Raw genomic sequence first — 12,614 nt, 5'->3', positions numbered from 1 at the left:
TCTACTCACCTGGCACAAAGTGCTCTCACACAAAGCTAAGGTACATCCAGTCATGCTCACACACAAATATATGACAGTCTGCAAAGTTACTCTGAATTTACGTTAGTCTTTCTGAGAGCATGTCAGTATAGACAAATCTCTGGCTATTACTACATACACTTAAGACTGGGTTGATTTTGATTCAAGAAAAATAGGCAGATCTGTTCTCTTTTTGGCAATGGTTATTTCAAGGGAATTGCATTATATTTCTATGTGTTAAATGGAAAAGAGTTTTTTTAATCATGATAAATCAAGCATATTCTATAAATTACTGTTCATCTGCATCTTGTTATATAAAGAGCTTTCAACTTCACAGACACAACCATAACTCTCAACACAGCACTACGGCCAAAGCTGAAGAAACAATATAAAGTAATTCTGGCAAGATATGGGAAAAGAAGATGATATGAATTTGTCCTCAGACCACTAGGAAAAGAACAATTAATCATCATTTGTTCTGCTTTAAATAAAAGCCTGCTTCCTAAAACAGAATGAATTTGTACATCTCAGCTGATATAAAAGGCTTAGTATTAATTTATTTCAATAAGGAATTTCACTTTAAGCATTAAAAAAAATAATTAAAAATCAACTTCTCAGTATTGAAATATTGAAGTCGAGAGGGAAGTGCTGAGCTCCCTGGGACCCAATGACAGGACATGTGGGAATGGTTCAAAGCTGCTCCAGGGGAGGTATAGACTGGAAATTAGGAAGCATTTCTTCACTGAGAGAGTGATCAAACACTGGAACAGGCTTCCTGGAGAGGTGGTCAATCCCCCAGTGCCCGAAAGTGTATAAGAGGCATTTGGACAATGCCCTGAACAACATGCTTTAACTTTTGGTCAGCCTGATATCGTCGGGAAGTTGGAAGAGATGATCATTTTAGGTCCCTTTCAATTGAAATATTCTATACTATTGAAAATGTATTTGATGCAATATTTGGGGGCATTGACCTAGCCTAAAAGTCTATGAAAAATCTTCTCTGAGAGAAGTCCAGTTTAATAAATAATTAATGATTTATTGTGCCTTTATATTCTCACTCAAATAGGTCTGTTCCAGCAGACAACAAGTATCAGCAGTTCCTTAAAAAGGGTAATTGTATTATTATCAGAGTTTTACAGGTGACTGAGGAGAAAGATGAAGAGGTTAAGAATTCAGCTCTGCCACAAGCTACGTGGGCCCACGCAAGAGAATATCTACTCTGAATAACTCAGAAAAAAAACTGCCTTCACACTATCATGAGCAGATTTGGATTCAGTACACACAAAGCTTGTGTGAGGGCACACCATCATCCAGCAGGAGGGTCAGGAATGGGATTCAGCCTCTTGGAGTGCAGGTTTTACCTGACAGCCTCCAGACAGAGCATTCCCAACCTCAGTAAAGGTTTTGTTTAAAGGGCATTTCTAACAGAAAGTCACATTTTGCATCACCTTCATAAATATTTGAAATTTCTGCACTGATAATTTCTGTTGCCAGAGTCAACAAATTTAAATCACAGGAAACAAAACTGCAGAAAATGCCTCAATTCCGTTTATGCACTGCTCCATTGCCATTACATTAGGCATGAAGAAGGAGGCAGTTCATATCTCAAATTCCCTGCAATCTCTCTACATGAGGCAGACAAAGTACAACTATCATTTTGCAGATGGAAAACAGAAGGAGTAAGCAGATTGCCAAAGGCTTCCAGAAGCTTGCTCAATGAAATCTCTGACAAAAAACAAGACATAAACCAGCGCTGCTGCAAATGTATTTGCACTGCCTTATCTATTAATCCCATTACTGAAATATTGTGTCAGGTAACTTTTGAGACTCGACATACATGCGGATGCTAAGAAGAAATTTGTTATATTTCTTAACAAAGATAAGCCTACAGGAATCTGATCATGTTTTTTCATCATATCCTAAGACTGAAACTCGGTTTCATGTTATATCACAGTCCTCCTATCTAATCTTCTGCAATGATCTGGAACATCTATTTGTGTACTCAACTCAGGCCCTGCAAAGCTGAAAAATTAGCAGGTGATTTACAGGACCAAAGTCAGGCACTAAGGCATCTTATCAAAGGGCAATTGGGTACTTCTGAAGGGTAATCCAAAAATCCTACTCTAATTGTAAAGCAGCTGAGAATTACTCCTTAGGGAAAAAAAATAAAAGAATTAAAAATAATTTGCTTAAACTAAGAGGTCCCTTCTAAACTGCTCCCTAGTGAGGTTGCACCTTAACTCCTGCTGCCACTGGAACTTAGGTCTGTCCTGTAAGGCATCACCAATGCCTTTGGGAATCAGACCACAAAGTCTGCTCCTGAGATTATGCATCCAGTTTAACAAGGAGAGAAAGAGGAAAAGCTGCCACATGTAACAGCCTAATAGCTGGAGCTCTGACAGCAGAAGTGTAAAACTCAATCACAGTTCTCCTCCATCTTGAGGAGATTCCAGTTCTCACTTCCCACTCCTCCAGAACATGTAGGGTCATCAGACTAGAAACTACCCTGCTGAATTCCTACCTTGGTGATGATTCATAAGATCCTGGATGATGAGCAGACAGAACTCTGAAGTTCTGCCAACCATCTAGGGTCCTGGCCTTTGGTCCTCTCTGGGCTTTTCCTGCATGGACTGCCAGGATGGCAGACTTCCTAAAAAATGGAAGCAAGCTACGGGCCTTTTTCTCCTGTAGCACCAGCAGTCCCCTCATGTCCATGCTCTCTGACATCACTCCCTATTACAGGGTAAATGCACATCTATGAGAGGAATGGAAGATGGGAAAATAAGACAAAACAGAGCCCACAGCCCACTCCTCACTGGAGATTCATAACTTGCTCTGGCAGAAGAAAGCTCATTCTGGCCTCTCCTCTCCTTCAAGACAGGAATAATTAGTGGACAGGCAATGTTATTTCTATGCACACACAGAAAACTAGCCTTTCTGGGAACCACGGAACCAACCACGTTTGTGCCAAGGAGCTGTGCCACCACAGTGTGTGTGTGTTGGTGTAAGAGCAGAACAGCCACTGCAAGAAGTTGCATGGCCTGCCCAGCTGTCAAGGCTGGGCACCACCACATGGGAAAATCAGTGGATTAAAAAGTATGGAATTAAGTCCTGAAGACAGACACTGGACTACATCTCCTTCCATATTCCTGCATGAGTGCCTGCATCAATTACTCCCCCTCTCGCCTGCTCCTCTCCTTGCCCATGGCTCTTGCATTCCTCACTGCTGAATGTCCTAAGCTAAACTGGAGGGAGTGGGAAATTTCAGCTTTCTTCTCCCCAAAACATAATAGTTGCAGTTCAGGACACGGTAAAAAGAGCTATGAGCCTCTTCTGCTGGAAAAGCCAAGGGAAGGTAGGTTTGGCACGTCTGAAACAACTGTTCAGTTATTACACTAGTGAGCTCCCACAGGCTGTGTTTTTGACTGAAGGGGGCCATCTCTTCTGCGCTTGATGCTGGATTCAGAGCTGTGCTCTGAGCACCCCAGTGAGGTCAGGCTTTCATGGGGATCCAAATGATCCCTAGATCTTGATGGAGTCCAGTCAGTGCATGGTTCCTTTACTTCCAAGAACACAACACCTCCTTACAGGTATCTGTGCCGAGCTCCAGAGTGACCGGCTGAACAGGGAGACAACTTGAGAGCTGTGCATGCTCCCAATATTATGCAGCTCTGAAAAGCAGGATTTCTGGATCATTTCCTTGCTCTTAGGTGTCATAGTTTTTCCTAACTCCCATTTTAAGTGTCAAGACAGACGTTCTCGATATCTCTGCAGACTTCCCCGTAACTTAGGTACTCAGTTCCTAAAGCAGGACTCACAGGAGTGTGGTGAGGTTAAGCATTAATACAGTGAAGCCTAACAAGATCACACAAATAAGACAGAGGTCATTCCAAGATAAATACCAGGCATACCCAGAATCTCATCAGTATGAAAAGAAGCTATATTGTATTCTGATCAAATAGTTTTAAATTAAAATTTGGCATTCATATGCCATCTTACCCACAGACTTCATAGACCACTGGAAGAAAACACATTATCCACTAACCATGGGTTCTCTTCGAAAACATCACCACCAAACACTGCTCTGACACTGCACCAGCTGTGGAACTGAGAGGATGAGCTTTTCCTGGTATCTGTTCTAATCTGGGAGTTAAGAGAGGTTGCACAGTACCAACAGTAACACATATGAAGGAAGCACCGTTTACACTGGAGATTGATTTAATGAGTTTTTATAAAGTCTTTTATGTCAAAGCCAGCTCACGACAGCCTCATCTAGGATGGTATCTAATATCAATAAGAGTACACAGTCTCTTATCTTTTCACATTTACCATTCACACTTTCCCTGAAGTTATCTGGAAAAACTGTGCTTTGTGGGAGCCACCAGGCTCAAATTTTTTTTGCCTATTTCAGTTCTGACATTTAAATTCATCTTGAACTAACTAGGGGTGGGAGGTGACAATTTTGTTTCATAAAACCTTTTGAAGTTTGGACAGGAACAGAAACATATCTTCCAGCATCTTCACAAAAATAATTTCAAAACATCTATTTTCAGATCTAAGTTAGAGAGAAATGTCTGTAAGAGCTGAGACTGGCATGGGAGACCCATGTGTTTAACTTCTTCTAATTCAAACTAGAAATCCTCATCAGATTAAAATACTCTAAATATATAAATGTACAGGAGCTTATACCCAGAAAATCTACACGCCATGCCAGTGTATTAACTCTCATGTAACCTCCTGAATGGTGATATTATTAAATTATATAAAAAAGCTTACTGAAAATACAAATCAGTTTACTTCATTAGTTATATTTACTGGAAAATGTTCCCATCTTGCTCCAGCTGTAAGCTACAGAAGCAAGTACAAAAGTGCAGGAAAGCAACAATTGCCAGTGAGAACTTTCCTGTCATCCTGAATGCTAGAGGAAAACACAACCTCACAGATCTAGGCCCAGATCAGGAGCTGTCAATCCCCCCATCACCTACATGTTGACTTCTTAAGGAAAAGACCACGTGGAATGGAAGCTCTTGATGTGAACTTCCCAGCTGGGGGCTCAGACTGCAGAGACTTTCATATCCCTTTGACAACTTATATAACTACATACAAAGCATAACCTTATAAACTGATTTAAAGGACAATTTCCCTCTGAGCAAAGGTGCAGCATAAACAGCTCCATTAACCAGCTCACCACTTAAGATTCATACAAGTCCATAAAGCAAGTGTTAAATAGACCTTGTATTGATCTCTTCAATCTGGAATGAATTTTACTGCCAATGCACAGACACATGCTTTTAAGATATATACAATCTTTAATTGTCTGTATCAAGATCAGAGGCTGGAAAAATATGAACCCAGCATTTTGACTGTTTCATGCTCGATTTCATTAGCTAGTAAAATGGCCTAATGAATCAGGTCTGCAGCTTCATCTGCAAACCTCTCACCATTGAATGCTATCCATGGCAAATCTACCAGCAGGCACATCTAGGTACTGTAGCCTGAACAGCTCACCTAGAAGTGAAATACTCAGGAAATCCATCTGAACACTATCCAATGGATTATGAGTGACAGAACAAAGCAAAAAATACATCAAACATCTGAAATGGGAAATCACTCTTGAATGCAAGGCAATTGGTATCACAAGAATATTCAGAACATGCCTTACCTGTGTAGTGCACCACACACGTCTGACCCTTCTTTGGAAATGTCCGTCCTGTTGAAATTATAAAAGGTTATTCTTTTATCTTTTCTGATTGATCTGGCTAGGCAGGTTTATCTTTCAAGAGGAAAATGCTGGACTGAGATTTGGTATTAGCCACTTGGTTACTTCAGGATATCTGACAGCTGTCAGATCCTCATACAACTTGGAGCACAAGTCTGATGAGGAGCAGCTGAGGGAATTGGGGGTGTTTAGCCTGGACAAAAGGAGGTTCAGGGAAGACCTTATTGCCAAAGAGATGGTAGGGAGTTGGAATTAGCCTCTTCTCCCAGGTAACAAGTGACAGGATGAGGGAAAATGATCTCAAGTTGCACCAGGGGAGGTTTAGATTAGATATTGGGAAACATGTCTTCACAGAAAGGGTTGCAAAGCATTGGAACTGACTGCCCAGGGATGTGGTGGAGTCACCATTCCTAGAAGTTTGAAAAACATGTGGATGTGGCACTTGAGAACATGGTTTAATGTTGAATGTGGTGGTGGTGCTGGGTTGACGACTGGACATGATGATCTTAAAGGTCTTTTCAATTAACAATTCCATGATTCTATGACTGTGTGTTATCAAATCACTAATATGCAAGACTGGAATGGGATGCTTTAGGTTAGAAGGTCCCAGTTTGGCTTCTGTATAGCTCTTTGACCAAATACTATTTTCCTTACATAATTTTCCCTACATATCTGCATTTTATATACATTTACATTCTGTAAGTGCAAAAGGACAGTCAAAACTTCATGGATTATAACATTAAAATTCTCAGAATGCTTTTGCTATGGTTTTTTAAATAAAGTATTAGTCTACGATCGTGAAAAAATACATTTGTATTCACATCTCTAATGTCTTTCACTCATGACAGCTCCATAAGGGCATCTTTAATTAGCAGGAATGGGTTTTACACAAATTTTCATATACAAAGGCAGTTTAATTTTGTAGCATCGGGCAACAGTAAAGCAGTAATACACTGAATTCTTGTAAGAGCCTGGTAGCTCCTCCTAAAATGTTCATACTGAAAGGAAAAAAGGCTTAAATTATTTGCTTGACACTGGAAATGAAATTACCATTCCCATTTTACCTGTTTTAGGTACTGCCAAAGGCACTAAAAGCTAAGGAATGATTTTCCAGGCTCAATTAGTGCCAATGGTGTATTAAAGCCGCTAATCTTGATTTCTCAAGGTTGGCCAGGGGAATGCCCAGGTTCATAAAGCATCAGCGAGACCAATTATTAAGGAACATCCTTGACAGAAAGCTAAAAACTGGGGATTTACGTAGGTTGCCCAGAGAAGTTGTGGATGCCCCATACCTGGAAGTGTTCAAGGCCAGGTTGGACGGGGCTTGGAGCAACCTGGTCTAGTGGAAGGTGTCCCTGTTCATGGCAGGGTGTTGGAACTGGACAATCCTTTAGCTGAAACTGAAGCTCATATCTTAGTCAGCTTTCTGGGTTCTTTAGTCAGAATTAACACGATAACAAGTTATGCATTACAGGGCACTTCACAGGGTATAAACCAACAAGTAACACACAAGCTACAGCCTCAGGGCTTACATGCCAAAAGCACACAAGCAGTAAATGGCAGGAGGACAGGCTAATGCAAGTTAAAAACATTTACAGCATTAAATTGAGAAGATGGTGTTTCCAAGCACCACATGAACAGCCTCCTTCATCAGCTCTGCTGGCAGGAATATCTCTAGCTATGAGTTGCACAAAATGCAGTGCAATAGGTGTCCAGTTAGGGCACCATGGCATGCTACAGTGGGATTCATCTCTTTTAAATTCAGCCATCTACAACACAGGCAACTATCATATGCCAGTCTCCTGGGCTTCCTCCATTGACAGCAGAGAATTAGCAGTGCTTTGAGAGAAAGCCAGCCTATCCAGAGAGAGCCAAGACGAATCATTCTCTGGAGCTGACCACAGAGAAAATCGAGAAGGCTGCTTTAGACTAGCCAGCTAACCAGAGAAAAGTTAGGTGAGATGAATCCTACCCTTCGTAAAACAGGTATTATTCAAATGATGTATTATTATACAGAGATCTGAGAAAAGCACTGTCATGGACACATACTCTGCTGTGTGAGTATACCACCAGCAAAGCCAACAAAGCTACATAATTTCACATCAAAGCTGAATTAGAAGCAGAGATTTGCAAGACCACTGACTCGCTGTGGTTTAAGACAGTGCTTAAAGTCAGATGATTTTGATTAAGACTTGCAACCAAGAGAACTAATCCATATAACCTTATTTGGAATAGCATATTGCTTACAAAGACAGCCTTGATCTATTTAATAGCTAGAAAGTACCACTGTGAGATTAAGTTCCACCCTCCTTCCTACTCTCAACCCAGCACCATTACTTATATCCACATAACCATTCAGCTTTTACATCTGTGCAACCAAGAGAAGAATTCAATCCCTAGAGCTAAACAGCATAGAGAGAGAAGCAAATTTAAAAGCATACATAAAGAAAGGATCAATATTGGGGCAAGAAACTTAAGGTGTGATCAACTTTGATGCAGTATTCATTGTATATCACCCAAGGGTGAACTTGGTCTATTATATAGACACATATGTATGTTAGAAATTATATCCTCTTAAAAACAAACAAACAAACAACAAAAAAAAAACCCAAAACCCTTATGAAATTATATTATAATCCCATAGACGAGCAGAATACCACGAATTGGCTCTGGAAAGGCGAGCTTGTGCCAAGGAGAGATGAGTGACTGCCACCCGGGCTGGACCTCAGCCCTCGCCAGCATCCCACGCTGGACCGGGAGGCGGCGGTGCCACGCTGGGGGGATGCTGGCACTGGCGGACGGTGGTCCCGGCGAGGTCAGGCTCGCCACCGGGGAAAGTTTGGGCTCCCCGGCGGCGCTGACCCCGCGCTCGGGCTGTGCAGCTGTCGGCGGATGCCACAGAAACCCCGGCCGCCTCGCCGCCCCCGCCGCGCCACTCCCGCACCGGGGGTTCGTGCCCGCGGGGTTGCGGGGCTGCGGGGGTGGCCGTGCCTCCCCTCCCTTCCCCTCCCCTCCCGCCCCGCTGTCCCCTCGCTCCGCGGCTCCCCGCTCCCGGAGCCCCCGTGCCCCGCCGGCCCCGCGCCGCAGGGCTGCTCCCGCACGGCCCCGTACCGTCTCCCGGAGAGATGGTCTCGATCTCCACCCCCATGGCGGCACCGGCTCCGTTCGGCTCCGCTCAGCTCAGCTCAGCTCAGCTCAGCTTAGCTCAGCCCGGCTCGGCTCGGCTCGGCCCCGCTCCCCGGCGCGGCCGGACCCCCAGTACGGGCAGTGCCCCTGGGCGGCCGCGGGCAGGGGCCGCCCCAGCTGCCCGTCAGCGCCCGCAGCCAATGCGGAGCAGGGGCGGGGAGGGGCGGGGAAGGGAGAGGAGGGGGCCGCCCGCCCCCGTTCCGGGCACACGGGGCACAGGGGAACGAGGAGCGCCCTGCGGCGGGTGGTCCGCCCGTCCGCATCGCCCCGCACCCCGCGGCTGTGCGGGGGATGCCGCTGCCATCCCCCGGCCAGGGCTCGCTTTAGTGGGGGCTCCCCTGGGGGTTTCGGCGTCGTTCCCCCCCTCCATCTGACCGTGCCTGTGCGGGGTCCGAGCGGCAAGAAGGCTCAGGGGGTAGCGGTGCGGTACCGCTGCACAGCGCAGGCCAGGGGGCAGACAGGGGAACAGGGCACCGCGCTCCCAAACCATCTGGACACCAGGACGTGTCTGGGTGCGAGCGGAGGGTCGGCGTTTCTAGTTACAAAAAGCCATGAAGGAAAGCATCCGTACTCGCACATCACGCTGAAGTGAATGTCACCCCGATTCTGCTGGTGAGCAGCAGCACCAGGGCAGTGGTACCCACCGGTGGTGACCCCACACAGCAGCAGCAGTGGCAGGTCTCTAACGGGCTGGCAGCGACCTTGAGTTTCAATGCAAAACAATTTATAGCTTCTTGTTCGCATCCATGTTTTAAATAGGAAAATCCATGTATTGATTGCTCAGGTGTTCCTGTGATGCGAGATTACATATTCAATTTTGCTGCACCTACTTCTGATGAGTGCACTTGAAATAGATGAAAAATACTATTTCCTCATAAACTTATTGTGTACTTGAATATCAAGAGTTTTCACTGCCTCTGAAGGAATAGTTCTATTTACAGTTCTGTGTGTTCTGGGTTAAAAATAAAAATGGAACTGTAACATCATCAGTTGTCCAACTGAAAGAGCTGTCTGTATCCATCTAATTCTAACCTACAGTTCTTTGGCATTGCTTTTCCACGATTTTTATCTGTTGCAAACTGGGTTCCATTCCGGCAAAAAGATTTTCTTCTATATGGGCAGCTGTCAGGATGAATGAACTGGGGAATTACAGTGTTGGTTTGTAATTGTGATCTACACTCTGAGCTACACTGACCATCTCCATGCAGCTTTTCACACTACTGTGATCAGTCTGTTCAACTACATGCTCTATTGTATGTATCTTTTATTGTGGGTCAGACGCTCCAAAATTTCGGGGGCTGGTTAGCAGAAACTCCCCAAAAGTGGGCAAGTGAGGAAAATCATGGGCTCACACAAGTCCAGAAGCAGTAATGAGGACTGGACAGGGATTCCTTTTGCCTGCCTCCCACCCCAGTGAATTCTACCTCTGTATGTAGCACGTATACAATAAGCAGGCACCTACTGCAGTTCATCAGAACTGGTCTGTAAAGTGCAAATTCTGAAGAGGGATTATTTTCAGTGCCAATCTCAGAGTGTTGTTTGTTTTCCAATGAGTAGGAAGATACTAAAAACACATTTGAGAAACAGGCAAATGCCAGGTAGGAGATAAGTGGCACAGAGGTATTAAGAATGCATGAACATTACTAGTTCCAGATGTGCCTCTGAGTCATTACAGAGCAACAAGGATGGCATAGGAAATGCTGAGCACATATGAAGGGAAATTCTAGGTACATGGTGTCCTATTAGGGCCCTTGACTTTACAAGGAACAGCTGCTTTCATCCAGGCTCCAGGTGGATGTCTGTGTCCACTCAGACAATCAGAACCTCGGAAGGCATAAGTCTGATGGATAAAAGCAATTTACACTTTGCTGGGCTCCCTTAAGTTTTTATAAGAATGTCTTTTCTTTGATCAGGGCCACACATCTCTCCATGATGGGAGAATAATAGACATTCCCAAGTGGTGTCATGTGGAAGGGGGAGATTGGACTCAGTCACATAACAGATATAGTTCAGGTGGGATCACAGAATATCTGCTCCGAGTGTCATCTCAAGCAACAGGCCTTAAACACAGACTCCAGCATCCTCAGGCAGACTAATGACCCTAATAAAAAAGCAAACCCCACCAACAGGAAAATTCACAAGCCAAAGGATGCGATTAGAAGGGACCAAGCACTGACCTAGGTCTAACATGCTGTATCTATAAGCATCCTATCCCCTGGCCTGTTGCCCCATGCTGGGTCTCTAAATGCAAACAGAGCTTCTCTTGGGCATGAGCTAATTAGATCCCCTACACTCATATTCCCAAGCACATGCAAAGACAGGTGAGACCAAGCTCCAAAACACAAAAAAAGGATCTCCATAGAGGATACCTCAAAGTTGTTGGTTAAATATTTTTTTTAAATTTTTGACAGCACAGATATTGAACAACAAGTAATGTTTCTATTTTTCATCTTATGGTACTCACTGTAGACATGAAGGCACCCAAGGGTATGTTAACACCTCCACAGCACATGAAGAACTTGGAAGAGTGGACTGTAACAGGGAATGTCCATATCTTCAGGAAAGCTTCTGAAGTATAAGAAAAAGTGGTTTAGGACTGGTAGAGAATTGGAGGGGAAACAGAAGGGACAAAGGGACTAAGAGGGAAAGTTCATGACCAAGGAAATGGCTAAAAACAGATTATCAAAGCAGACCACATTAGTGTTTTAAGAACGTTCTTTGAAAGCCATTGCATGACATCCACCTCACCCCCTTTGCGATTCAGCATGTCTGTATTAAGGATAAAGTCCACTAGTTTCAGCTTCCAAGACTCTGGAGAGCTCACTTTCCTGAATAGCCCCTTGCCACAAGACCTTCCCACAGCATGTTTTTCTATCCTGGCAACAGGAAGAGCAGTCTGGAAAAGCAGGGGGTTCTCTCGACCCTCCTTCTCAAATGTTTTGATGGAACCACATGACTCCAACATCTGAGATTCTTCAGTGGTCAGAAAGAGGACAAGTTGACCGCAGTCATTATGAAGTTTTTTCAAAAACCCATACCCACAAAGTTTAGCAGCTGAACATCTCATTTTCTTCAGTTAACCCCCCTACAGCCTGCACTGTTTGCAAACTATTTATGCATTTCCACTTTTAGGAAGGCAAACAGTTTTCAAATTTTTAGAGTGTTTTAATTTAGTTCATAGTTCCTATATTGTGAAATCCTATTCCTCATTGTTTTTAAAATCTACAAAGGATCTACAAATCATGTGTAATAGATTCCATATGCACATGAAGAACACCTCTGGAAGGCAAAGCACTAAATTGCCCATAAACGGAAAGCAAAATTCTGGAAATGTGTAAATTCATGGAAGCCACAAAAACCGCCTGAGAGGACACATTTCCCTCACCAGCATCCAAGGAGAAAGACTGAGCATTACTTTGAAACCCAACAAGTCTTCTATGAACAGTGAAAACAAATTAAAAATGTGTTACCAATACTGACCTTTCCACTCACTGAACCAACAAGCAACAACCGAGTGATTTTAATCCCAAAGTGTACAGGTCATGCAAAACCAGCACCACAGTGGAAAAAAACTGATCAAAATAAACCCCAACCTGCAGAGCTCAGCAGGTCGTGTCACTGCGAATGTTCCTGTGCATCACCAGCCTTGACAAAAGAGTCAGGCCAGAATCGGGAATTTCTCTGAAAGCAT

The 12,614-nt window shown here is 43.9% G+C and overlaps 1 protein-coding gene across 2 annotated transcripts in view; it reads right to left on the bottom strand.

Annotated features, from left to right (window-relative positions):
* The window catches only part of FKBP1B (FKBP prolyl isomerase 1B), a 45,495-nt gene extending 36,477 nt beyond the window's left edge, over nucleotides 1-9,018 (bottom strand). Inside the window, exons 1-2 of one of the 2 annotated variants that reach the window (XM_051810901.1) lie at nucleotides 8,849-9,017; nucleotides 5,681-5,728 (exon numbers count right to left, since the gene is read on the bottom strand). In XM_051810901.1, coding sequence (XP_051666861.1) covers nucleotides 5,681-5,728; nucleotides 8,849-8,885 — 85 coding nt within the window. In that variant the 5' untranslated portion in view covers nucleotides 8,886-9,017. Of the gene's footprint in view, nucleotides 1-5,680; nucleotides 5,729-8,848 lie in introns of both variants that reach the window. The other variant, XM_051810910.1, reaches the window with a different exon arrangement.
* Nucleotides 9,019-12,614: the final 3,596 nt, after the last annotated feature.

This window comes from Manacus candei, unplaced genomic scaffold, assembly GCF_025592945.1.
Source record: "Manacus candei isolate 608988 ecotype Guabito, Panama unplaced genomic scaffold, ASM2559294v1 h1tg000007l, whole genome shotgun sequence".
In the NCBI taxonomy this organism is placed as follows: Eukaryota; Metazoa; Chordata; class Aves; order Passeriformes; family Pipridae; genus Manacus; species Manacus candei.
This window is presented reverse-complemented; position numbering and strand designations above follow the sequence as displayed.